Source organism: Ambystoma mexicanum, chromosome 6p (genome assembly GCF_040938575.1).
Source record: "Ambystoma mexicanum isolate Mex_15411 chromosome 6p, UKY_AmexF1_1, whole genome shotgun sequence".
NCBI classification, from domain to species: domain Eukaryota; kingdom Metazoa; phylum Chordata; class Amphibia; order Caudata; family Ambystomatidae; genus Ambystoma; species Ambystoma mexicanum.
Genome location: NC_090935.1, coordinates 969,440,221 through 969,467,706, shown reverse-complemented (window position 1 = coordinate 969,467,706; position 27,486 = coordinate 969,440,221). Strand labels below are relative to the sequence as shown.

The 27,486-nt window shown below is 43.1% G+C and overlaps 1 protein-coding gene across 1 annotated transcript in view; it reads left to right on the top strand.

Annotated features, from left to right (window-relative positions):
* The window catches only part of PPIC (peptidylprolyl isomerase C), a 167,006-nt gene extending 141,003 nt beyond the window's left edge, over positions 1-26,003 (top strand). The window contains exon 5 of the mRNA XM_069625580.1: positions 25,503-26,003. Within this exon, the coding sequence (XP_069481681.1) occupies positions 25,503-25,637 (135 nt within the window). The 3' untranslated portion in view covers positions 25,638-26,003. The remainder of the gene's footprint in view (positions 1-25,502) is intronic.
* Positions 26,004-27,486: the final 1,483 nt, after the last annotated feature.

The following is a 27,486-nucleotide window of genomic DNA, read 5'->3' as shown; positions in this document are numbered from 1 at the left end:
AGGAGCCCAAGCTTACAGGGTGATCCAGGTGAAGGCACACTGCAAAACTGCCCTGCAAGAGGCCACACGCAAGGATCCCAAGCTTACAGGGTGATCCAGCCCTGCAAGAGGCCAGAAGCAAGGAGCCCAAGCTTACAGGGTGATCCAGGTGAAGGCACACTGCAAAGCTGCCCTGCAAGAGGCCACAAGCAAGGAGCCCTAGCTTACAGGGTGATCCAGGTGAAGGCACACTGCAAAGCTGCCCTGCAAGAGGCCGCACGCAAGGAGTCCAAGCTTACAGGGTGATCCAGGTGAAGGCACACTGCAAAGCTGCCCTGTAAGAGGCCGCACGCAAGGAGCCGAAGCTTACAGGGTGATCCAGGTGAAGGCACACTGCAAAGCTGCCCTGCAAGAGGCCACAAGCAAGGAGCCCAAGCTTACAGGGTGATCCAGGTGAAGGCACGCGGCAAAGCCGCCCTGCAAGAGGCCACACGCAAGGAGCCCAAGCTTACAGGGTGATCCAGGTGAAGGCACGCTGCAAAGCCGCCCTGCAAGAGGCCAGAAGCAAGGAGCCCAAGCTTACAGGGTGATCCAGGTGAAGGCACGCTGCAAAGCCGCCCTGCAAGAGGCCAGAAGCAAGGAGCCCAAGCTTACAGGGTGATCCAGGTGAAGGCACGCTGCAAAGCGGCCCTGCAAGAGGCCAGAAGCAAGGAGCCCAAGCTTACAGGGTGATCCAGGTGAAGGCACGCTGCAAAGCGGCCCTGCAAGAGGCCAGAAGCAAGGATCCCAAGCTTACAGGGTGATCCAGGTGAAGGCACACTGCAAACCGGCCCTGCAAGAGGCCAGAAGCAAGGAGCCCAAGCTTACAGGGTGATCCAGGTGAAGGCACACGGCAAAGCTGCCCTGCAAGAGGCCAGAAGCAAGGAGCCCAGGCTTACAGGGTGATCCAGGTGAAGGCAGGGCATCCCCTGCCAGTTCAGGTAAATCCTCGCAGGGTGCACATCCACTCATAGAAAACAGTGGCACAACGCATATGCATAAGTTGCAAACACAAAATCAACAGATTTTGTAAAGTACACCTGCACCTGGCTCCTTATCACTGCCAGTTCAAAGGAACCTTGCGTTGCCTAGTGCTTAAACCCAGAATTGTACTTTCACAGTTGGCGTGAGCCCAGATGATGCTCACTTGACCACAGGATGATCACTCGATTGGTCTAGTTCTGCTGATTGATGAGGCGTTCGAAACCTTTTTACATGAGCTGTTTGACTATGCTGGTCGCGAGGTCGAGTACTGTTGTTTACCGCCGTTTTTCTCCTTTACAATCTTTGTAATATCATCCAACAGGTGACGCATCTCCTTTGCCATAATACCATACCTTGCATTTCAGCGAGCTGCCTTTCACACATGTATTTCTCTCCCCTCCCAGGTGCAACTAAACGAAAATGAAGTGTACCTCGCGTCTCTCCGTGACCTCGCACTAAATACAAACAAACTGCTGCTAATGTGCAAGGTTTCGGGCATAAAGACATGTCTCATTGTGGACTGTTTGGCAGTGAAAGCTCTCGGTGGAATCCCCCAGCTGGAGCGTGCTGCATAGTGATGCACCGTGCTATGTTTGAGCACCATAGTATAGCCAGAGCATAGTAGTGTGGCGGATCAGGCATTTGATTTGATTTGAAAAGGAGCAGCCTTGTGAGATGTGTTCAGACCCCCTTGGCAGGGTTTCAAGTTCTTTTTATTTTACATTTATTTATAATGATATGGCCTACAATTAAAGCAAAAAATAATATACGTACAATAACATTGTACATCTATCAAAAGGCGGTAACTGTAAAGCACAACGCCCACAAGCCTGGCTTAACACCTTGTGATTCGTTTTCTTCTAGGAGGAATACTTGTAAGGATAAGGGAGTAACACGAACCTAGAGCTTTGGATGTAGTGCCTAGATGCTAGAGTAACTCGGGTCCAATACTAAAAGGACCTAGTGTCTTTAATCCCAAAGTCGACTCCTTATCCTAATTCATTCAGTTCCTACCCACCCATGAAAGAGTTCTTCAGTCTCAGGGTGGTTTTAAGTTCCCAGGCATACTTCTGGACTTTGTCTTGGTAGTTTATTCCAACTACGTACAATTCTCTGGATATCCATAGCCTTGCGCTGCACTGTGACTGGGGTAAGGCCTTATAGCCTTCCCCCACTTGTCTTGGGGGTGTCTTTGGATTGTTACCAAGGCAAGTTCTTGCGGTTAGTCTGTGTAGTTATTCCCCTCTTATCCTGTGGTCACCTGTGATATTTTTATTGAGGCAAGACTTTGTGGTTTTCTCCCTCTTGCTCTGGGTATTCGTCTGGGTAAGCTTTTCTTCCCCTGCGCCTGGGTTGTTGTTAGGTTGCCCTAATTAAAGCCCCCCTTAAGGTATAAGGCTAAGCCCAGGACTGCCCTCCTGGGCTTAAGCCTCATATTAGCTGCTTTCGAATTCAGAAGGTCAGAACTTCTTTCGCTCCGATGAATCTTCAGAAACCACCAGTATTTAGCACCCGCAGAATGTTTTTCTTCTACACTCTCTTCAGTATCTCTAGCCAGCTTGTGGGTTTAGGCCCCCAGCCGGCTCAGTGTGGTATCTTCGGTCTTGTGAGATGGCAGTATGAACCATTCCAGAATAGTGGGGATAAACCGAGGCGCAAGAGGTTAGGACCGTTGAGAAACAATCCGGGAGAGAGGTGTGCCCCGATGGCCTCCGGCAATAAAAGGTTCAAATACAAAGCAACTAACCTAGCTCGTTTGCTTCTTCTGCCTCCTGTCAGCCGCATATCACTGTTTTTTTTTAATTATGTCCTGCATGAAGGCAACCTCCTGTTTTCAGCTCTGACACAGTGTGGCCTAATTGGCTTGGCCACCTCTTGCTCTCCCCTCTGCTTTCCTTTCCCCATTCACTGCTCTGTCACCAACTCATACAGATGCCATCCATTTAATTCCATTAAAGTCTGGAGGCCTGTTTTTATAGTTTGACTTTGGTGCTAATTGTACCATGAGTGCTCTGATTGCTGGTTCAGTTTCACCATTAGTGTGGGTTTGGTGCTTGTCTAATTGTTCCACCACCTCCCCATGTGTTTGCCCCATTTTCCCACTTGCGTTCAGGTGTTTGGTTTATCAGAGTAGCTAATTATGCCAATGCCCTGGCCTGCTTAGCCAGACAGCACAAATAGTCAGTCTGCCATGTTGGTATCAGTTACTAACATCTTTGCAGTTGAGCAGCCCAAAGTTGCAAGTAAATTGGTGCACTCTTTATGTACTTGCATGTAGAATGTATGATTTATCCGTGTTCTTTTCATTGTTACTCATCTGGCTCCATTCGGCAACGCATTCCTGGAATTGTGCACCAAATGTGTACTTTCCTGCCCGAGTATAGATTTGCATATATAGCCAGATGCTCTCTGCAAATACTCTGCTTGTACTGTAACAAAAGCATCTTATTTGACTTGTATCAAAGTAGTATTGGGCACTTCTCCTCTTTCCTCATGAGAGATACTTTGTGGTAGGAGATACTAGAAATATTTCCTTGCATGGGGGGCTTTGATGGTTACTCCAGTAACTGTCTTCAAGGGTAACATCACGTAGCTGGTGGCTTTCATTGGCCCCCAAAGATCCCCAGTCCTCATGCATGGTCCACCTGAAGGGCCTACATATTAACCAAGGAATGATGACAAGGACTTTGAAGACACAGGGAGTAGCCATAGGGGCTGGTTTTTAACCTCTGCACCAGTGATGTATTTATTTATCGAATTGAAAGAAGAGTGACCACCTGTTAAATGGCTGCGAATATGCACACACATTGTTGTGCATGCGGAGCACCAGTGTGTTGCAGTGGCAAAGACCCATGTCCTGGCTTTTTTGTTTAGTGCATGCACCAATTTTTTATTTATTTTTATTTGATCTGTTTCTAACGTGCCAAAGCCCGCAGGCATCAGGGCGCACAGAGAGATCATGGATAGCAAACGATGTAAAGAAAGGTGTCAAACCGAATTATGAAAAAAAAGAGTAGTTTTTAGAATGTTTTTAAACCTAGGAAAATGTCTTTCACAACGTAGGTCTAGGGGCAGTTTGTTCCAGATAGTAGCTGCTCTCACAGGGAACAAACTTTCCTTCCCACTGACTCTGCCAGATTTCGGGCATTGTAGGCGCATGGTATCTTTCGGTCTAGTACTCCGAATTGAAGTTTGGACCTTAATGCGTTTTTTAATATAGACAGGTGCATCACCAAACAGACATTTGTGTGTCAGAACATTAATTTTGAATTCTTTTCTTGTTTGCAAAGGAAGCCAATGAAGGTCTTTCCTGTGCTGTGAAATATGTTCGCATTTTGGCAAATATTTCACTACTCTGACAGCATCGTTCTGTAGGATCTATAGCTTCTTGATACATCCTTTACTAGCTCCACCAAGTAATGCATTACAATAATCCAGTCTTGGTAGAGCCAATGCCCTGACCAGTGTGGCACCATTTTCAGTTGGAAATAAAAGGTTTTAACAGATGATAATGAATGCTCTTAGTCACACTAGCAAACTGAGCATTAATTAGTCTTAAGTGATGCTTCAATATCCACCCCTTGTGTTTTTTACTTTATCTACTATTGCAATTACGTGGTGGTCGATATATCATTTTTTATATGCTGTTCCTAACTTTTCTCTTATTTTGTTGGAGCAGAAAATCAGGATTTCGGTCTTCTGACCATTTAAGCAGAGTCTGTAGTTCATCATCCAGACACGAATGCTTTCATAGATGGATGTGATCATACTTGCATCTTTTTCTTTTTTTTTTTTTTTTTAATTTTATTGGTTTGTAAATTAAACCTTTAAAATACATAAATGTTACAAAGCAGACAAACAACATTCATCCATTTCCCTTTCCCTCATTGTTCTACAGAAGTATCATTTCCCACTGTCCCAGGAGAGATGTAACACATCCTCAGCCGTTATTTATGGCTACATTAGGGGTCAGCAATCGATCTTCAATTATTGCTAAAAGATGTGTTACAGGCAAGACTAGTTTCATATCCCTTCCATTAAACATTTGTTGCCACCAATCTTCAGCGTCCATTGACGGATGGGAGTCACTCCAAGGGCCCAAGAGACGAGTTCTTTCCGTTCTTAGCCCAACGCAGAAGAGCATCAAATGTTTCAAAGTTTCAGGTGCTTGAAGACAACAGCGACAGGTTGGATCTAAATTTGCATATGTTGACCAGGCCCGTAGCCTCTCTTTTGTTTTAAACCCATTTAGCCTGAACCACATGAACAGTCTTCGGGCGTGCGGGTCTGGAAACAGTTCAACGTATTTTTGTGGGTTGTTATATGCCCGAGCTTCAGTAGGAACCTCACACATTATTTTAGAGGACGTTCTTTTTGAACATGTTAGTTCCCAATCCTCTCGCCATATTTTTATTTTTGCTGCATTCGGGTTTCCTTGGAGAGTATCTATTTTAATGTCATATTCAGACATAAGAGCTTCACAGCATTTCATCCATAATGCCAGGATCCCAGGTCCGGAGGAGGTCGCACCATGGAGTACGCCAAATTGCGGAATCTGTTCACTAGTTCTCGTTTTCCGATAAAGTGATAACAGATTCCAACAAACTCTCGCATGAATTGAGATCAATGATAGTTTGTATCTTATCGAGTATGTAGCCGTTCCTTTTGGCAACTTAAGGACTTTGGTCCAAAAGATGTTCTCAAGAGTAGACCATATCTCCCAAGTACAACCCAACGCATTTTCTGCCCCATATGTAAGTATAGGTATCACCTTTTGCTCATAAAAACGTAAGACTGCTTTCAGAGAAAATGTCCCATATTTATTGTTTATCACCTGCGCTTGACACGCCAATTGTTTGCATTTACGTTTAATCTCAATTTTCCATGGTTCGTCACTGAGGCTGGAACTGAGCATCATTCCAAGGTATTTCACATTAGGCGAGATAGTTAGCTTTTCTTGGTTTAATGACCATGTTAGATTTTTTGCAAGCCTAGTTTTGCCACAAAACCAGTATTTCACACTTCTTTGTGTTGATAGACAGGTGGTTTTCGATCACATATTTCTGGATTGCATTAATTTTCCTCTGTAAACCAATCGGTGTTAAATCCAGCAATATAAGATCGTCCGCATACAACATCCAGCTCAACCGGGATTTATGGATCTTCGGCGGAAAGATGTTTAAGCCTTCAAAGGAGTAGCCAATATCAGAAATGAACAACCCAAATAATGCCGCCGCCAGCGGGCACCCTTTCTTGACTCCCTTAAAGGTGTTAATTGGTTGAGACAGCGTACCAGTTTGATCCAGACGAACCCTTATAGAGGTTCCAGTGTGTAAATCTTTTATTGCGGCAACTAGGTCTTTCGGGCAGCCCCATTCTCTCATTTTGTTCCATAGCCGTGCTCGATCTATTGTATCAAATGCATGAGAAAAATCAATGAAAGCAAGATAAACCATTGTTTGGGTTCTAATTGCTTCCATTTTAAGTATATTTAACAATAGATTCAACGAGCATCCAACTTGCTTGACAAAACCAGTTTGTCTAACATCTACGTGTTTTGAATGAGTTGCCCATTTGACTAACTTATGCTGCAACATGGTCGCGTACACCTTCCCTAAAACGGCAAGCAAGGCGATCGGCCGGTAATTTTTAGGGCATGTTCTGTCCCCTTTTTTAAATATGGGGACAATCACCGCTGATTTCCAGGATTGCGGTGTCTTTCTTTGGAGATTCACTCTCGCAAAGAGATCCACACAGAAGTCTGCCCATAGCTCTGGATGTTGCTTGATCATGAAGTTAGTCAAACCGTCAGGACCAGGAGCCCTGGAATTTTTGGCTTTCTTAATTATACTCATGATCTCCTCTCTCGGGAAAGTTAATGACCAACCTGCAGCACAGTGATCGTCCAGGTTAGCGTCACCTCCAGAGTCTTTATATAGTTCTTTGAAGTGTGAAATCCATGTTGTTTCAGATACCATGGAAGCTTGTAACGCTGACTGGGATGCCTGTGTGTTGTTAATGAGCTTCCAAAAATCACGGGATTTCTTGTTATGCAGATTTCTTAACATACATTCTGAGTCGCCTTGGGTCATAATCACTTTGTAAGATTTAAGCCAGTTTTTGTAATGTTGCTTCGCCTTTCTTATCTTCATGCAACGTGCCTCTGGGGCGTCAGAGCGTGCCTGCCGTATTATCCTTCTCATACCCCGTTTCTGTTGTAATACGGCCAAATCAAAGCAATGGTTTCGGTTCAACATAGTATGTTTAGAGCCACCATTCTTGGTTCTAAAGTTTGCCAGTAGCTGAGCATATTCTAATGTCGCAGTATCGCTATTGAATTTGTTTGTTATGAGTTCAACGTCCTTTTCAGCTAAACACAGGCGAACTCTACTTGCTCCCACATCGACTTTCACCTGCCATTTTGGTTCAGCACTTACATTTGTACTTATGAATTCCATCTTTAATATTCCATGGTCGCTGTTTGAATTTCGTTGCACTTTTAATGAAGTTACCAATTGATGGAAATCGGCAGTGGCAAATATATAGTCAATGGTAGAACCCTGATTTCCACGGTTCCACGTCAAAGCCGGCGGTATGTCGCCTAGCGTACAGCCATTAAGCACCTGCAAATTTCTTACGCCCAATTCTTTCATCCATTTAGTTGCCAAATTCTTTGTCTGACGAGATTTAGATTGAAAGCAGTCTATATTCAGATCGCCACAAAGGACTATATTGGCTCCTTCTTGCTCAACCAGTAGGCGATCGATGAGACATGTGACCTCGTCAATAAACACATTGGTTCCAGCCCTCCCATGATTCCAATATAAGTTCAAGATAGTTATTTGTTCTTTATTACTCAAATGTTTGTCCAATTTGACAATCGTGGACTCTTGGATGAAAGGTGAGTGATTAATCGATTTTTCGATGCTATATCCGGATGATCGTCTTACTAAAGTTATAAGACCAGCCATAGGACGGCCTTTCACCGCTTTTATAGCTGGATTTATAGCTATCTCAAAGTCTGATGCGACAGGGCTACTGCTTAACCATGTCTCTTGCAAGCATACTATGTCCAAACCTCCCAACCACTCAGTATTCATCAAATGTGTGAAGCCCCGTGAATTCCAAGAGCCTAGTACACAGTGCTTCACAGCGTCAGCATCCTGGCGTTATCGTTCACAGCTATTATTTAGCGTGCGGGCCAACCATTGCCATTCAAATATTTCACCCTGAATGCAGGTATTTGTAGGTGAATTGGGCTCTGCGACGCCTTGTCGCATTTTACCTTGTATTGTTATAGTGAGTTTCTCGCTTTCACTTTCAGGTACGGATTTTTTATCTTCGTCCGACAAGACCTGTTTTTTTCTGTGTTTTATGGTCTTGTTTTGAGCCATGTTTTCACCAGAATTTTTATCTTCGTCCATCAAGACCCCTTTTTTCATAATTTGAGGCCTTGTTTTGATCACTGTGTTCGCCAGGCATGTTATGTCTTGTCGTAGTTGGCCCAATCAGTCGTGTATTGGCTAATTCAGTTGATAATACTGCCGGATTTAATAGGATAGAGGTGCTTGGGGCTCTGTCGCCATCTTGGGCTCACGATAGGCTCCAGAATCCCCATCGTCTAATTTATAGACATCAAAACCCAATGAAAAAAGTGATACATTCGCCTCCAAAATGGAGGTAGCTATTAAGGACGAAGTGATGTGTAAAATCACTTTATCGTTCTTTTGCTCATCTGGAAATTCCACAATCTTTAGATCCTCAGTGGTAACTGCACGTAAACTCGGTACATGATGAAGTAGCTTAATAATGTTACGCCTGTTTAAAATCAACCTGTCAGATGAGTTTAATCTCTCAACCATCAATCTGACCTGAGGCGCTAGACCATTGGCCGTAAGGGCTTTGTTCCTTACACCCGTGTCACATTCGTTAGTGGTGTGTTTAGCCCGATCGAGCCTGTGCCTGTCATTTTGCGTTACAAGCTGCATTTCTTGCAATTTAACATGTCTACATGATTGTTTTCCGTATAGTTCAATCTCAGTCTGGTCTTCGGGCCCCCTCCTTCCAGGATTAGTAATACAGGAACCAAACTTCTTATCCCTTTTTTCCTGCGTGGTCCGGAGGGTCTGGTTGTTTAAATTTCCGTTTATCGGCGTTAATGCTGTTTTCACTTCGTGGTTACTAGCCAACCTTTCAAACAACTGCACTGGCTTTATCATGACGTCCGGCATGTACTTTAAGCAGGTTCCGTGTAGCTTGTTACGTTTTTCTTGTAGAGTCAAAAACATTGGACTTTTTACCTTCTCGGTCATATGCGCTGATTGTATTGCCGTTTCGTTGGTATAAAGGGCACTGTCAGGACACTGAACTATTGCAACCTGACTTGCTGCAGTAGGCTGTACCTTCCGTTTTACTTTTTGTAAAACGACAAATCTGCCGTCTATGCAGTATTTCTCCAGGAAGGCGGCTTTGGGACTCTTTGTTGTTGCTTTGGACTTTATCGACAAGAACAGTTGGCTCTTCAAGATCTTCATATTCTGGCTCATTATAAATTGACATATTTAGCAATTCTGATGATATTTCAGACACCTCTATAATTTCATCGCTTGAGCCTTCTTTCGCTGCGCTTTCGTTCGTGGGTAGAATGAGGGATTTTTTTGATTCAGTCAAAATAGACTCAATCTTTCCATTGGCAAGTACATGTACCACTTTAATATTCCTTAAAAATTTTCTTGCACCGTGCATTTTTTTTTTCTTTTTTGCTGGTTGATTTTTTGTTTTTTTGCACTGCTGAATTATCTGATTTTTTTACAGGTTCCATACTAAGTGGTTTCGCAACTTGTTTTTCAAATAATGGAAATAACTTTGGCGTTGGATTTGAGATCGCTATTTCCTCACCTAAGCCAACTTTATTCTGTTCAATATTACTATTAGACGTAGATTCGTCTCGAGTAATTTCAAGTGCCGGATTTGCTGAGCTGCGTGCTTGCACAAACGCAGTGTGAAAAGACACATCAACAATTTCCTCAATCGGCAGTATAACCGGGCCCACATTTCCTGCACTCGACAACCTTATAGAGCCTCTTGCTGCACTATTCTCTGGTTTATCTATAATTGAAATCGGATCTGACTGCCGGGTAGACGACTCTTGAAGATTAAGTTTTACACCGTCAGACTTTACACGATTATCCTGAGTCACCATGTTTGCAGTCTGTAAAACGACGTTAGGTACACATTTGTTGGGAGCCTTGATGTTAACTTTTAGTAGGGTTTGTTCAGAATGTATTTCAGGATTGGGTACTTTGTTTATAGGATTCGGAGTCTCTATTGCTTTCGTGTTACAGGTTAGGGCAGGATGTACACTGGCCACAGATTTCTCACTCAACTCGCCGTTTTGAAGGCCACGTGTATCTTTTTTAAACAAGGCAAGAGCTTCTTTAGCGACCTCCGCAAACAATTTTTTGTCAATTGTATCATTCTTTTTTTGCTCTTGTAACAGCTTATGCCATTCGTTGCACTTTCCAAAACCCTCATGCATTGAGCGGTTAGTGTTGGCACAAATTTGTTCCAATTCTACAACTTTCGAATTTAGCAAAACCACTACTGTAGTTAAATCTCTTGTAGCATCGTATAAATGATCATACAACTTTGTAAATGGGGCCAAGGAGATAGCTAGTGAGGACAAAATCAATGATTGTAAATCTGAAGAGGGCATAGCATTACTTGTTTCGGGACCCTGTGTCAATCTTTTTGTACACTTGGGTAAAAGGTCGAAACTACATCTTTTTCTCCTAATTTTAGGGAATGGTCGTTCCATAAACGACGAGTTTGTTGTCTCGTCTCCATCAGAGTCATCAGTATTAGAAACCACAGATCCATTAGCGTTACTTGTACTTTGATTTCTGCGATAGGCACAATGTTTGCCACTATGCAGTCTTTTCTGCGATGATAATGGTAAGCCTGAAGTGTTGTGAGCATATGCAGACAATGTTTCATTTTTCGACATTTTTGCACGTTTGAAGGGAACATCCATCAGGGTCATCTCACATGGATCAAGTAACACCTTTTCAAAAGAGCTTTTGAGCTTCCTTCATCAATAGGAGGTGTGGCCGCACTCGCAGAATTTTTGTTGTTGCCCTTAGTCAGGCTAAATAGAGTTTTCAAAACATTGTTTGCGATTTCCAATGAATCGCGTCGCATATTGGGTTTTGATGTTAGTTTTGGAGATGTTAACAAATCAGATACCATCTCTTTATTTAAGCCGGCGACCATGTCTGCACACCACTCTTCACCAGTATTGGTATTATCATTGGGCTTAGAGGTTCTTAACAAGTCTAATGGTGAACTAACGGATGTCATCGGGGCAGCCGGGGGCCGTGGGACCATTCGACAGTTGACTCCAGGAGAACTCGTCTCCAACGGAAGCTCGACACAGGAGTCTCCATCGATTTTGCTGCACTCGGCAGCTCTGGTCTCAGTCCTCAAACCGTCTCGGTTGACGCCCCCAACTACGCACCTAGGTAGCTCATACGGCGTCGACAAAGATCCGTCATCAGCGTCAGCCGGCACATCCCCGACGCACAGAGTCTCTCCGGGCTCCGCGACTTCCACGGCCTCCCACGGCAACCCTCCGGGCACCACAGGGCAGTCCACACTCACCGCCACCACCTCAGCACCGACACAGTCCAGAGGTAAGATTACCGGTGATTGTGAAGTTTCGGATGGGGACTTAATTGGATTTTGTGATGGATTTAAAGTTCCGCAGATACTCGATGCCACGTCCCCGTATGCTGTCTTATAAATATTATTATAAAGACTAAGCGTAACTTCATCAAACTCAAATTGTGTGATCTTATTTTGTGTGCATCTATCCTTGCTTTTTGTCGGGGAGTCATGCAAGACAGCGAGATTATCATTTAAAGCCGTAGGTACTCTAACAAACACATCGTTGGCCATATTAGCCAAATCTGACTGTTGCAATGGTGACAGTGTGGTCAAAGAATTGTGTGTATTTGGGATGAAAAGGGGAGCAGTCAGTTCACTTGTGACCACACATGTAGAGGTACACGAGTGATAATTACTTTCTTTTCTTGCGTGGGTATGCTGTGACTCGAGAGTTTTAGTGCTGTCTGCGTGAACCTCTCGTCTCTTTTGTGCCCGTGTTTTCAACATTAAGTGGCAGGGCGTACCTTTTACTTGCGTTTGTTGTGTTTTCTCCGCCACACTCATGATGGGAACTGTCGTCGGGGGCACTCCGTCACCCGCCACACGCCAAACAGCCCAACAGCTCTCCTTGTCAGCCCTTCGCTCCTCAGGGCTTAGCGCCGCAAGGGTGGCGGAGGCGGCCTCTTAACCCCTGGCCCAGCTGACCACCTGACCAGGCAGCTATGGGGCAAAAGGGGTAGGCACACGCACCTCCCGTCAGCTCCGATGGTCCTCCGATGTTTTTCCGCAGCAAATGCCGAACAGCAGCACAGAATAGGCACTCGCCACAGCCCAACAGCTCTCCTTGTCAGCCCTTTGCTCCTCAGGGCTTAATCTATGCAACCAGAATCTGTGCAGGTGGCGATACACCTGATGCTGCCTAGGAACTGAAAAGGAGAGTTCCGCAAAGGGAAGCCTTGTTGCATCTTTTTCATAATTTCCACTTAACCTGAACACGAGCTGAAATCATCAGCGTTATTCATAAAGTAGAGACCCATGGACTCCAAAAGGGCACAAAGGGATCTACAAAACACATTAAACGCAGCGGGAGACAAGCACGCTCCATGCAGAACTCTGCATGCGATCTTTTCTAGGCTTGAGGACGCATTTTGCCAAATGATTTTAGATTTCCTGTTCAGGAAAGATTGGAACCTCTTAACAGTGTCAGGAGAGCAGTTTCCATGTACCTGTGTACATTTTAAGAGTTTAGCGTGACCAACAAGATCGAACGCTGCTGAAAGATTTAAAAGCATCAAAAGGCCGGCTTTACTGCCATCAACTATCTCTAACATTTCCGATTGCAGGTCTACCATTGCGGTTTCAGTTCCATGTGCAGTTCTAAAACCGGACTGTCGACAATGTAAGATGTTAGATTTCTCAATGTGTTGTTGGAACTGACTTGCGGCGATTTTATCAACAATCTTATGTTTTACAGGCCTATTGTGTATTAGTAATAGGCCTGTATTTAGAGAGCACCATAGGATAAAGATTAGATTTTTTTAGCAGAGGTGTTACAGTGACATGTTTCAACAGATCTGGTACATCATTGTGCAGAAAAGAAGCACTTATAAAACGAGTTGAAAACGGTGCAAAAATCTCTAGGTGTTGTAGAACAATCCTAGCAGGTAAAATATCCATTTGGCAAGAGGTTGGACGCATCTTTTTCAAAGTTTTAATTAAGGAGTCAGTGGTTATAGATTTAAAAGAAAAAGGGCAATTAATAAAAGTCATAGTTTGGGTGATAAGTCTGGTCATCACATGTAGTCTGTGTCTCCTTTGCCAAGGCAATGGAGGACTGTGCCGAAGTATTTTGTCTACGAAGGCTTTTTGTATTGCTTCGCAGTCTCAATTGGTAGCATTGAATGGTTGTTTTTGAGCTAGAGGTTTTCCTAAGGTTTTAACAATCTCCAACAATTTTTTAACGTCATTCGTGGAGTTAGCAATTTGAACATCATAAAAATCTTTTTTTAGCTTGGACAATTTGCAGTCGATAGTTTTTCTCTAAACGTTTCCATTTCTCTTTTATCTACTTGTTCCTGATAGTTTATGCATACCCATTCAGCTTTTCTCTTTTCTTGTTTCAAAAGAGTAAGTTGGGTGGTATACCATTTCTGGTTGTTTTCCTTTGGTCTAATTTTCTTTTCTATTAGTGGAGCCATTTGATCAATTAGTTTACTCAAGTTGTTAGTGTATTCTGAAACAAGTGTAGTCGGTGCATCTAGATCTGATGTGGAGATCATTAAATCTTGGATAAATCTCTGTAACTTCTCATGTGAGAGTTTGTTAAAATTCATATTCTTCACTGATTGTGTTTTATTTGGTATCTGAATTTTCTTCACAGGAAGTGTAAATTCAAAAATTACTGTATGGTGATCCAACCAGATACACGGGTTTATAGAGATATATTGTGCTTTTAGATTTTTGACTGCTATCCTGTGAAGCTTATTTCCTTGATTATGAGTTGGTTCTCTGTTCAAAATATTAAAATCATGCCTATACAGTAGTAGTTCTAGCTCTATAACTTCAGAATCTTATGGGTTGCCCAGCCATTTATTAAAGTCACCTAGTATGACCGAGTGACTATTAGACGTGTGAAGTTTAGATAGAATGGCTGATATTTAATCCAGGAACAGAGGTAATTCGTTCGGTGGACGATAAACCAGGATGAGATTAATGCAATCATTGGGTGAACTTTTAATTTGTAATAACATGATATCACATCCAGAGCATGTTATGGGGGTTTGGAAAAGGTTTAGGTCTTGTCTGACAATTATTGCCACCCACCCTACCCCCCCCCCCTTCTCTCTATGAAGAAGCTATAGTGTTCGGGTGTAGCTAAATCGATGTTTGGGCCACTTGATTCCCCAAGCCATGTTTCTGTGATGCACATTACATCAATATGCCCATCCTGGATATATTCTGCTACATTAATAGCATGCTTTTCGAGTGAACGAGTACCCCACAACAACTCACTCGAGCAATGGAATCACTATCTACAGCACTCTTGGTGGAAGATCCTCTCTGTTACCAACCCTACAGGGTCCTATGAAGCTGGTTTATTAATGTACAAAACAACAAATATACATATTAACCAAATAAAGTCAACCACATAAGCATCCTTTAGGCTTTTGCTTTTATCCTATGTTTTAGGACATCAAGCAGCCCTACCTGAATCCATATATAATTTTATCAAGCTTTATTAAGAATTAATAAAAAGCTTTTCATAAAGGGAATCGGGGTGTGATGACACCCAGCATATGCTAATGCACTGTGATCTGGGGTGAGGAAAAATAGTGTGAGATCATTGGTGGGCAGGATCAAAAGCACAGCTCCTGGAGCGACTCCCTTCACATGTGAGGGTCCTCGGGTCCACCAACGATTGGTCAATGATGCCTGAGGATATATGAGGCTACTTTCAGTCCAGGATGTCGTCAGCCTCCCATTCATGTTTGCTTTGTTGCTGCCTCCACCCCTACCTGACATACAAAGGGGTCCGGAGGGTGTTGATTTTTACTGGGGCTGCTGTGCAACACTTGCCCCTACTTGAAATGCAAAGCAGACAAAACAGTGTGGTGGAGGGGACAGGTGAGCAGCAGCTTGTGAGTCACGGCATGGCTATTTAGATGTGGGATAGTGTTGTTTTAAAACGGATTTACGAAGACTGTTTGGCACAGTTACATGAGAAGTAATGCTAATATGGTTAAGTGTTTATCATCACCAAAATAGCATAAGTTGCATGAATCTTAAACACTTACACTTTCTGTGTACTGACTCAACTGACCATTGTGAAATACTGTTCGGCTGATCGCTTCCCCAAAATTAACATTGAGTAAAAGAGCACTAGTTGGCCAGTGGGGACCTTTATGAGTTTCATTAAACGATGCCTTTTCACAGCACGAGTCCTCTGCTACCATTGATCGTCTAGGAGGGATCGAGCAAGGGACACATCCTTTGGACTCGTCCAGTTTCCCTAGGCCAATCTTTCTTCGTCTAAATATGCACGTCTGGTGTCAAGGGCCCACAGCATAGTGCCCGTTTGTGGATGATGACTTCATGCAAACTGAACTAGTTAATTTACCAGACAAAACAAGTTTTTAAAGGGGAGCATTAGTGATGTCTTTTATCCTGGAAAACAATATTTCAAATAACACTACATTAAGATGAAGATGTATTCTTAATAACGAGCCTTTTGAGAGCTTCGTTGGGACTACGAATCACATTCGGTCAAAAAATGAAAGCCCAGTTCTTGGCCGCAGTCAAGGTTGGGGTGCATTGATGGACAATATGAATTCCCTTCATCAGCATACAGTTAACATCACCACTGTCCCCGCCCTCTGGCCCTCTTGAAATGGCTGTCAACACGCAGGTGAAAGGGCTTGTCAGTGGCTGCTTCTTCAGGGGAGCCACCCACAAGCACTCTTGCTTCTCTCTTCCTCTCCACGGGGAAGTGTTCTGACATTCAATCCACAAATGCTCTGGCTTTCAGATGCACCTAAGCACGTATGTGCCTGAGAACATTCTGCCCTTGAACTTGGTGGACAAGGCATGTATATGCAGGCACTTGGACCTCAGTTGAATGACACTGAGGCACTTAGTGACAGAACAATAGACCACAGGTCATGCAGCTATATCAGTCACATCTGTGGGAGATTGCGAATGCAAAATAGTGGTGATATGTGTTGAAACAGCTGTGACGCACAGTATGTCCAAATGTCGTGCACAAGTACATTGTATAGATTTGGTTCAGCCTTCTGATAGAGAGTCAACACATTAAAGCACAAATTAAGTGATTACGAGAGACAACTCCTGAGTGCCTGGCCCTCCGAATACTGGAGACATCTAAGACAGCCAGTTACTTTGGGCCTATATAAAACACATTGCAGCTTTGGAGAGGTTGTCTAAAGTGTCCTTTTGGAACAATAGATCCCATCAACAGCAAAGAGGGACATTGTTCTGACCACTGTATGTTAACTTGTAAGGGCTGCCTGACCCAAACCCAGTTGCTGATCTATCCCCTTGATGTGTGATTTAATAATGAATCCATACATCGTAGGCGTAAGCAGGGAGGATTGCGCAATACTCTTGGCTTGGGAACAGGACGATGCCATGGGTTTGCTACCCCGTTCGGGCCAACTCTGCCCTTCAAACTCGACCTTCTCCATGTCAATTCAGCAAGAGTGGGTAATAATAGTGACACTGGGTTTTACAGAGCTCAGGAGCTGGAGTAATCTGGCATGAAGAGCTATATAAATCACAAAATTATTATTCTTATTAAAAGCAAGTCTTGTGTGAAGCATCAATGTGCACAATTTAACATGTATATTGCATATACCTTGATATCAAAAACATAATTTAAGTTGCCGGACGGAATGTTATGCCTACGTAGGACTGCCACAGCAAAAATGTGCTTGAGACACTGCTACAAGTTGGCCTTATTTGTTCTCACAGGCCCTCTTAAGAAAAAGGTGGTTGCAACCAGTTGTATGTTGCATGGGAGCATTATGAACCCAAATAGCAAAGAGGTCAAGCAAACCGGGTTCAGTAGTGTATATTTAGATATTAAATCATTTAGAGCTCCAAGATGGCTCTATCATTAATTTGGGGATGTAGAGTGTGCTGGGGAGAATAAGCATGAATACACATGAACAAAGTGTCCATAATTTATGGACACTCCCATCCCCTGCACTCAGTTGTCTTTTTTATAGACATTGTTACGTTTAAAACAGATGGGCATTTAGCATCAGTCAGCACGATATCTGGCGACATTCACAAGGTTAGTGTTACATACACACACTACACTATTTCACAGTTGTATAGCTAAAAAGTGACCACGGTACTTATTCAGTATTTATTATGCATACACTTTCCTCATTAGGATGTGTGACACACAGGATCACGTTCCAGAGCTTGCTGAAGCATATTGACAACATCTACTCAGTTTACTGGCGAGTCACATGTAGTAACGTCAACCCCAGGGATAGTAGGAATCCTGACTCGCATTGAAGGGATTCAAACGATAATATTGGTATTTTCTAGGACTCTGCACTTCTTCCATGTGAAGATTCAGGACAATTTGGGCCCACTATACACCTCCAAGTTGGGTTTCCATGACAACTAGACTACTTATGTCCAGATTGGGTTCTCATGTCAACTAGTCATCCAAGAAGAAAGAGGAGGTAAATGTTTGACCGCATTTAACCAGTAGTAGATAATTGAACATCCAACACTATATTTGAGATTGTTAAAACATATTTATTATCTTATATATGTATCCTGTCATTGAGTCAACCTATCAGCCAGCACTCTAGGGACCAGTATCCATTATCTCACATCGGGATCAGTACATTCAGATACCACACTGAATTAAAATCTTTGTAAAATGAAAGTATTATTTTGTTGATTATATATGGTATATGACATTGAATTAAAAGTTTTGGTAATAATAATAATTTGCTCCGGAAGAAGAGGTCTCTCTCGAAACGTGTAGAGCTCATTTTTCTAAACTTGTTTTGAAGTTATGAATTTTCCTTTATCCTTTATGTGAATGAAGATCAATTCACATTTTGAAAATTAGGTTCTATTTGAATTGTGAAACATGTGATCTATATACATTTAGAGAATTTATCCTTAAAAAGATTTTATGGTTGAAGACATTTACATTACTTGATTAGTAGACTGATAATATTTGCCAAGTCTTGACTGAAAGTTATTTTTCAGTACATATAGGTGTGCAGGGGACAGGAGTGTCCGTAAATTATGGACACTTTGTTTGTTTAAGCATTACAAACCCTTCAGAAACGTTATCTTTTTTTTCCAAGACATTTTTACAGATCTTCCTTACATTTTTAAAATCTGTAACTTCGGCTTTAAGATGTAGGAAATGCCCACCATTGTGGATGGTCAACTAATGCACATCATTGAGGATTGTTGGCAGAGCAGGCTAAAATAAGTTGTGCATTTTGTTATTCACAAATCTATGCAAGTTAAAACTATCATGGACTGTGTCGGCGTCTCCAAAAATGCATCAGGTGAGGTGTAACTTCTAATTTTAGGGACTCCTGCATATATTCAGGGAAGGTTAAGAAACAAGCAAACACCATGTACTTTAGTTAGGTGTTATTAGCATTACTATAAAATGACGGAAGCACATGCTAGTATATTAAACATATATTGCATAATAGTTGGAGACTAGACACAAACTGAGTTCTTGGAAGTTGTATAACAATTGAACTTATCCTGCATAAAATTGTATTTCATATGTGTTTTATATTTAAAACACACACACCCCTAGAGTTTACTCTATGCTTTGCCAAGTTGTTTGGATAAAGTTTTAGAATGGGTTTCTGAATGGAAGTGTTCGAAAATTAACACAACTTATTAGATATGATTTGTTTCCAAATTATGCTTTTATTCTGTAACAATGTTTTGCCAGTTGTGTTCAGAAACACCTGATTCATGGAATTTTTTGCGCCGAAAAATGGGGATGTGTGTGCCATTCTGCCCGCAAATCCCCCTTTGTTAAACACATCACTGTTTTTCGGCGCGAAAAATAACATGAATCAGCCCTCTTGACTCTTCATCAGGTCAGATTTCTGAATTCATGAAAAATAATTCCAAGGACCTAGAAGCCGCATTGTCTACATACTACAGGACCTTTAAAATCCTTAACTAGAACAGTCAGTGACATTTTAACTGTCCTCAAGGAAAGGATCATGGTCCCCTTTCAACATACTGCTGTACATTACCCCACCACTGAGAAATGGTTATTTGACAAGATTCTTATGATGATCTTTTACTTTTTTGTCTCAAAAGTGGGGGTGGGCTGGGTGGGGGGGGCTGTGTGTGTGTGCACGTGTGGGGTTAAGCTTTCTAGCAGGGACTCCTCAGTACATTTCACCCATCATTGTTTCATCATATTCTTAATCTGTTTTTGTGCAAGGTCCCAACATTGAACTGAACCTAAGTATCTTTCTATCCAACTGGCCAAGTTGGGTAAAAGGATCCTAGCAAAATTCATTGGACAGACATTCGATAAAGTGAACAACCCATAGATGACCATCATTTCCCCTTTTAAAGATCGGGCCACTGCGAAGCTCCTCTTTTAACTACATACATCTGAGCTTTAGAAAAGCCTCAGCAATCACCACAACAAACTAGTCCACTCACTATTGGAGTTTGACTTTTGTGTAAGAAATCAGTCTCGCTCGTTTATTCTGAAGATGGCAGAGGTGATTTATTCATTGGCTTGGATGTCAAGGAATACAGCGTAGTAATATCATCTAACTAATTTAGCCCACCTTCCAGGCCCAGTATCATTATACATGCATGGTAACCCGATCCTAGAACAGCTGAGAAAACCTCTTCCAAGGCCTTCTGCACCGTTAATTCCACCTATGAGAGTGCCTGTTGTTACTGTTGAACAACAAATATGACATAGTAGTTACACAGTTCTGGTTTGACATAGCCTGGGAGAGGGTGGAGATTAGGTCTGGGAGAGCCCTTCCGGTCCTGCCAGATCAGCCGAGCGGTATCCACTCACTGCCCCTTTGGCAGTTTCCAGCACCATTCAGTGGTCCATTGATTCTATTAGTTTAAGCTGGCTCGATCTGATGGATGTGAGCCCACGACCTTGCTCCAGTAGCCCCGGGTGGATGGAGTATAGCTGTTCAATGCTACTGCTCATGCGTTTAATGTCCATCATTATCTTCAGCCAAGAGGGGAAATGGAGGGCCAAATAAAACTCTGCTAAAAGGTAAAAACCAAGGAGACACAGGACAGGATATCGGAGGGATAGGCTGTTCATGGCTGAAGTTCATATGTGAGGATCCCAATTACCTCTGCAAAGAGAAACACACCAACCTCATTGACTTTCCCGGGACTTACATTCACCTACCTGCTCTCAAATCTTGAATCTAACTAACTCTCCTTCTGTCCTCATTCTTCTCGATCTCTTTTCTGCCTTTGACACGGTAAACCACAACATCCTGTTCTCCCGTTTCTGTGATACCCTGGGTATCACAGATCTGTCCCTGGCGTGGCTTGCCTCCTTTCTCTCTGACCGCCCTGCCCAGGTGGAACTTGGGTAATTTCTCTCCTCTATCACTCTCTCTACTAATGGCCTCCCCCATGGATCCAACCTATCATCTTGGATCTTCAATGTCTACATAGCCCATCTGGCCAACAGGATCGCTACCCTTCACCTCTAACTTTCAGTGTTATGCGTATGACACACAGCCTCCTTCAGACTACCCTTGGCCTCTTCCTCCCCCTTACTCATTCCGGACTGTCTGTCCGCAATTCAGTCTTGGTGTGCTGCTAACTATCTCTGCCTCAATGCCAGTAAGACAGAGATTGTCCTCATTGGGGCCCCTTTTCCGCTTTCCCAGTTTCTCACTGGCCAGCCTCAATTGGCCCTGCGCCCCCACCTGCTAATGAGGCAAAAAATCTGCAGGTAATTTTTGACTCCACTCCCTCCTTCTCTTCTCACATCTTGGACATCTGCAAAAAGTCCCCGTCCCAGCTGCACCTCACCAGAGGTAGTCTACCTTTTCTCACCTTCCCCCAAAGGCTCACCGTCTCCAGAGCTCTGGTTCTCTTTAGGCTGGACTACTGCAACAGCCTCTTTCTCAATCTTCCTATTTCTCTCCGTCCGCTACAACTCATCCAGAACAGAACCGCAAGACTTATCCTTGGCCTCAAGCCCAGGGACTGCATCTCTCTGGTGCTGAAATCCCTCCACTGGCTCGCCGTGGCTGCTAGGATAAAGTTCAAGACCATCTGCATAGTCCACAGGGCTTTATGGGGCCGGGGCCCTCACTGTCTAAAATGCTCTCTTCCTAAATACTCTCCTTCTAGAGCCCTCCACTTGACTTCCTCCAACTCTTTGCGGGTGAACCTTTTCCAAGCAGAGATTTTGGGGAAGATCTTTATCCTCTGCAAGTGTCTCCCTCTGGAACAGCCTCCCTGCCTCTCTCTGTCTGGAGCCGAAGCGCCTTAAGTTCCAGAAACTCCTCAAGACCTTCCTCTTCTCTTCCTCTCTCCCCTGCTAACCACCTCCTTTTCTCTCCACCTCACTCCTCCATATCTCCCCTAACTCTGTTCGGCTATTGTTGACTGGTCGCCTGGCTCACCTCCAGAGCCTCATGTGTCCCAGGCATCTCTGCCAGTCTTTACACTTGTCTCTGGGCCTCTGCACTATGCTCAGCACTATTGCACTTTCAGCATCTGTTCCATGAGAGGGGTAACCTCCCTGCACTTAACCCAGGGCCCTGCTGGACTGGGCGCACTTGTTCCCCCCCCCCCTTGCACTTCTGTCTGTACACGTGCATGACCTGAATTTACTAGCCCTTGTAAGTTCCATCTTGTCCCCCCTTTGTCTCCCCTCCCTAATATGGTTGCGCCTAAAACGCTTCATGCACTTGCACTAGGAGAAATGCTGTAGCACCTAGTACACTTGATCATTCGAAAACCTCAAGGCCTAAGAATGACTGCTGTATTCCCTTGCTCCCTTCCCGCCTTGAAGTGCTTTGAAGCACTTCACTTGTGTTTATGCACTGTACAAATAAAGAACTACAATGTGTCTATTAATTTATTCATAAAGAGAATAGACCTCACTCCCTCCCTTTCAACAGATCACTAGATAATAGTCCACCAGTTACCGGTGCCTAGTCCGGTTTACATGGCTCAATGCGCTTGTGAATATTCACATTAGTTGTTAATCATTATCTCAAACATGTATTCTTTGCAATTTTCCAAATGTTGGTTCTGCCTCATCTTAAATACCTCAAGTAAACACTCCTTTAAATGACTGTACCAATGAAGATCATGCATAAAACGGAATTGGCCAAAATGACTGAGCTGAAAAGCCTGAATGCTGGTTCCCGATCACGGAAGTGAAAGTGAACAGGAGTTGCAGGGACACAGTGAGTTGGCAACAAGGTAAGTAGAGGGGTGGCGGCGTGGGTATGGGTGTGGGCCAAGTCGGAAATGTTGAGGGGAGCAAAGACCAAAGGTTATTTCGGAAAAATAATCTTCAGTCTTTTCTTCCACGAACATTTCTACCTCGGTCTTTCAACCCCCATCCGGATAAAACTCCTGATCTGGTGAGCCAGACAGCACACGTTTCCACTTTTGTTACAATTATTATATTGCGCCTTGCTGAGTCTGCATTGGGAGTGATGTATAAACTATGTATAAACTATATAGGTAGCCATTTCATTGAATACTTTTAAAACGTTTTGTCCAAAGATGAAACAAAGTATGTTGTGACCATAGCAAAGGAAGTCAAGACAACATGTGGGCGTAACCCTTTTCTCACATCTACACTTTTGTTTTCTATTGAAAATACCTTCCCGATGTAAATGAGTAACAAAACCCCACATCATATTTCTCCCTCCTCCAATTGGGGACCAGAAATGCACCCAAGTAGATTTTCTGATCTCTCTGGTTCTCAGAAGTTACCCTTGATTTTGGTGGTTGCAGTAAGCCTACATAAACACACTTAAGGGAGATATTTGTACAATATTTCTGAATAATCACCTGCTTCCGTTGGGAAAATGCGTTGGGACAATCTAATAAACAATCATAAATACACAAGTCAAATTCCAACTAGAAACTTTAATCTGAAAGTGGTGCCATTCTATAATCCATCCTATGTCATTTTGTGAGGAATTCCCAACATCACTCTTGGTTTTTGAACTGCCAACAGGTCATCCACTCTGTGTTGAGAATGCTACATTGCAAAGTGAGAAGTCTATAGGAACACTCCAACCAGCAGAAGGGGGCAGGGCAGGAAAAAGAGTCCTAGTATCAGCCCACCTGTCCATGATTTGAACTGCAAAGATGGATGGATTTGGTGCTAGAGAGGAGGCTGAGGAGAGCCTGGATAATGGGCAACTGGAAAATGAACTCCCAGCTTCCTTAGACAGGAGCTCTGGAGCTGGGGGATGCCGCTTGTAGGACTTTGACTAGCATTGGCCTTGCTAACTACAGCACTGTCCCTAATGGGCTGCTTGCAATGTTTCTACTGCACGTCTGACATTTTTGTTGTGCTAATCCAATGGACAACAATTTGAGAGAGAAGGTGCAAGTAAGAACAAGTGATCACACCGGTGCTGTTAAATGCAAAAGCGGTTCAGACTACCAACCCCCGCCTGCCTCCCTTGGCTCTGAAGCTTTTCTGGCAGAGCACAAATAGTCCACCAATGAGGCGCGCATTCTAGACCCTTTGGAATTGCAGCAAACATGGGTTTAACGGAACAAGTACATGTTTTTGCAACTGGCCTAATTTTGATGATAGTTTACATTTTATTCGGATGTCCTGTTTATTCGGATGAAAGAAAGAAATATCTTCTGCCAAGTTGGGGAGTGAGGCATGCACATGCAGCTTTTTATCACATTTTTATTGATTCCAGATGTCTATTCTGCAGGGTGTATTTAATCTTAGATTGAACATGCTTTATTGTTAGGAAGTTACTTGCTACAATCTACAATTGAATTGTCCCTAATATTATATTATTAAAAAAAACTGTATATTATATTTTATCATGTACAGCTTTTGCTTTTTGTGTATTTAAAGATTTTATAATTTGTTTGCTCTTTTGATGGATGTGTCAATACTTACATTCGTTATTTTCAAAAGATTTACAATCAGCCAACAGGTTTCAAGAGCCAGGGAAGGTTTTTTGGTTTTGTTTAAATCTAGCCAATCTCGAATAATCAGATTGAGCCTCATGTTGAGAATGAGGTGCACTTTTACAATTTTAATCCCAAGGAAAATTGTGCACAATGCTAGTTTTATTATATTCTCTTTACTTATAGCATAAGCCATATATAAAAAAAAGTGAAGTCTTCCAGGAAGGGTTGGCCTAATCTCACCCAGTGCAAAAGACTACTGCCTTGGACACCTGCCGATGTTTTATCATGGCTTAGTGTTTTTCAGACTTAGCTTGCCGATCACATTTTTTGAATGTGTCCAAAGTCCCCTTTTTCTCTCTTGCCCTACTCTCTTCTACAAACCCCTCACCTGTGTCCTTTCTCTATATTCCTGCTCATATGCCCTCTATATTAATCAGCAATAAACCAACATGTGCAGCCCACGACATACCACAAATAAACATAGTCTAACCAACAAGCACTATCAGGAGAATGTATCTGTCATTTAGTCTGCATTTGTTTGTGTTATCCTTCAATTGTTTGTTTGTGTGTTAGTTTGTTTATTTTCTTTATATAGCGCACCTGACCCAGGGGTATCTGGGCGCTTTGAAGTACAATTACATGAGTATAGCAGTCACTTCGTCAAAGGGAAGGATTGTAACCTTTATAATTCACTGGGTTTGCAGTTGGTTGCTTGGCATAGGTATTGCACGATTTCATTTCACACCCAACCCATCCAATAGCATTTCATAGAGTTGTTTTACTGCTTTTTTATGTAATTTTAGTTGTTGATATTGTAACTCCCCAGGCTTTTTTTGTGGTTTAGGTGCCAAACACGGTAACGATCACCAACTCGTGCGACTAGGGCACAAAGGGGTCCTATAGTAAATAAGTAATGAGTCAACGAGTGTGGGCCCTGGTTCAGGAAAATTCACCAGTAGCTTAAACTGGGCAAAGCGGGCCTAGGTCCTATTCATCCTTTTTACATTGCCGATTTAGTAAAGAAGATTGAAGCATGCTTGAGTGGGTACCTTTCACTGACAGATTTGAACATGGCTGTAATCATAATTTGCCAAATGCCAAATGTTGCTTTAGAATTGCTTGTAAAATATCGTAATCGATTTTGTTTGTTTTCTCCACAGTCTGTGGTGCATGCAATAGAATTTCAACCAACGGACGAACGTGACCATCCCCTTCAAGACTGCGTCATTGTCAATAGCGGGAAAATAAATGTAGGCAAGCCTTTTGTCATCGAAATTGACGAGTGGCAGAACTAGTGCCACTAAAAGGCGAACAGACGCCACTTTCAGTGGTAATCTTGGGTGCCGCCAGTAGACTGTTCGTCCGTGCACTGGGTTTAAGTACAAATGCATTTAAGAAAAAATGTAAATACCCTGTTTGAAAAGGTGTTTTTGATAGCTGCCCACTTTCCGTTTTCTGATACAGGTCATACAGACTATTAATGAAAATCTTGTAACAGGACTATTAATGAAAATCTTGTAACAGTGTCTCCTAAACCTGGCCCGCCTATTTCCTACCTGGTTTAGACAACCTGCATGTTTTCGACGAAGGTCTTCCGTTAAGTTTTCAGGCAATTTTGATTTGAAATTTTAAACAACAATAAAAATTTGCACAAATCAAAAGGAATATGTGTGTTTTTGTTCAAAATGTAACATTTCCCTGAAAATCGTATTATTACACAACTTTCCCAACAGCGCTTTTCTGTTTTTTGATGGCCCTTGAGGCATCCAAACCACATTTCAATTGCCTGATTGCAAATTGAATAGTAGGAACGGTCAAACCATGAGAAGGCAGGGGGTCAGGGTGGAGGGTGATGCTCATATCAGCCCAGTTATCAAGCAATGGTTTGAACTGCAAGAGTTTCTATGGCTTTCCAGTGGAGGAGTAGTTTGGAGAGCCCACATTTTGGTTCACTAGGCCATGAACTGCCAGCTTCCCTAGACGAGGAATCTAGAGATGGGGATGGCCAGGTGTAGTTTGGCAAGCAGCAGTTGCGCCTTATTCGCACCTGGGTTTGGCGCGCAGCCACCCGGGTGGCTTGAAATGAGGGTGACCACTGCCAGTGTCCCACATGTGTTCCTCCAGCAACCTGAACCCCTTCCCAGGGTGCCACCATATTATTTTCGCTGCTACGACACCGTACCAGTCAGTCCCTCTCCAGGCCCCACCTCTAACCTCCACAAATCGACCTCACCCCTCATACCTGCGGGGCTGGATCCAGTGTCTGTACTATACTGTTTGTGATGGGCCACCACAACAGAAATAGAAAAGGAACTTGGTAAATTATTCACACTCTGGAAGAAACCCTGGCGATCGATTAGCTAGCACCCCCTTGTCGGGGGACATACAGGGCCACTAACAGCCCTGAACCCTTGCGAACTAGCCCAAGGCTGGAAGGCCGTTACCAGTTCTTTACCCCCCCCTCTCCCCATGCAGGGGTGATTGCTATAGAAACTAGAGCACCATGTGCATCCTTGGTATAGGATTGGGGTCCTTTCTGGAATTTAAGGTAGCGCATAAGCCAGTATATGAACTATATAGGCACATGGATTCCATTATAGACCTCCCAGCCAATCGGAATGCAGTCTATAATCTATAGTACAATCTCATTAGAACTATTCTGACTTGAGCAGCAGCTTGACAAGCAGCACATAAACTGTTGTCTTTAGATATTTAAATGCAGCTATGTAAAGACACATTGTTCAATTCCTCCAAACTAATAAACATCAATGAAACACGATGGGTTAAGATTATTCCCCCTCCCTGCCCCCACGCACACAAAAAACTCTTCGTTGCACAGATCCTTGTGCTTCCTTGGAGGGCGCCATGGTCACTCTATGGAATTACTGCCTCCCGTGGCATGTAAGGCTTAATTGTGGAAAGTGGACAGTGATGGCTGCCCCACAAACAAAGGAGTGTTCATAGATATGTAGAAATCTGCCCTTTTGCTCTTTTCCAATTAGGTGTCATTAACAGCACTGCACTGCTAGGAGAAGCTCCAGTTTCAGCTTCTCCGTTTGTATGAGGGTAATCCTGATGGGGCTAGTCTATATTTGTATTGATCTGCATTACAAAATAATGCCCACCCTAATAAAAGACTAGAGA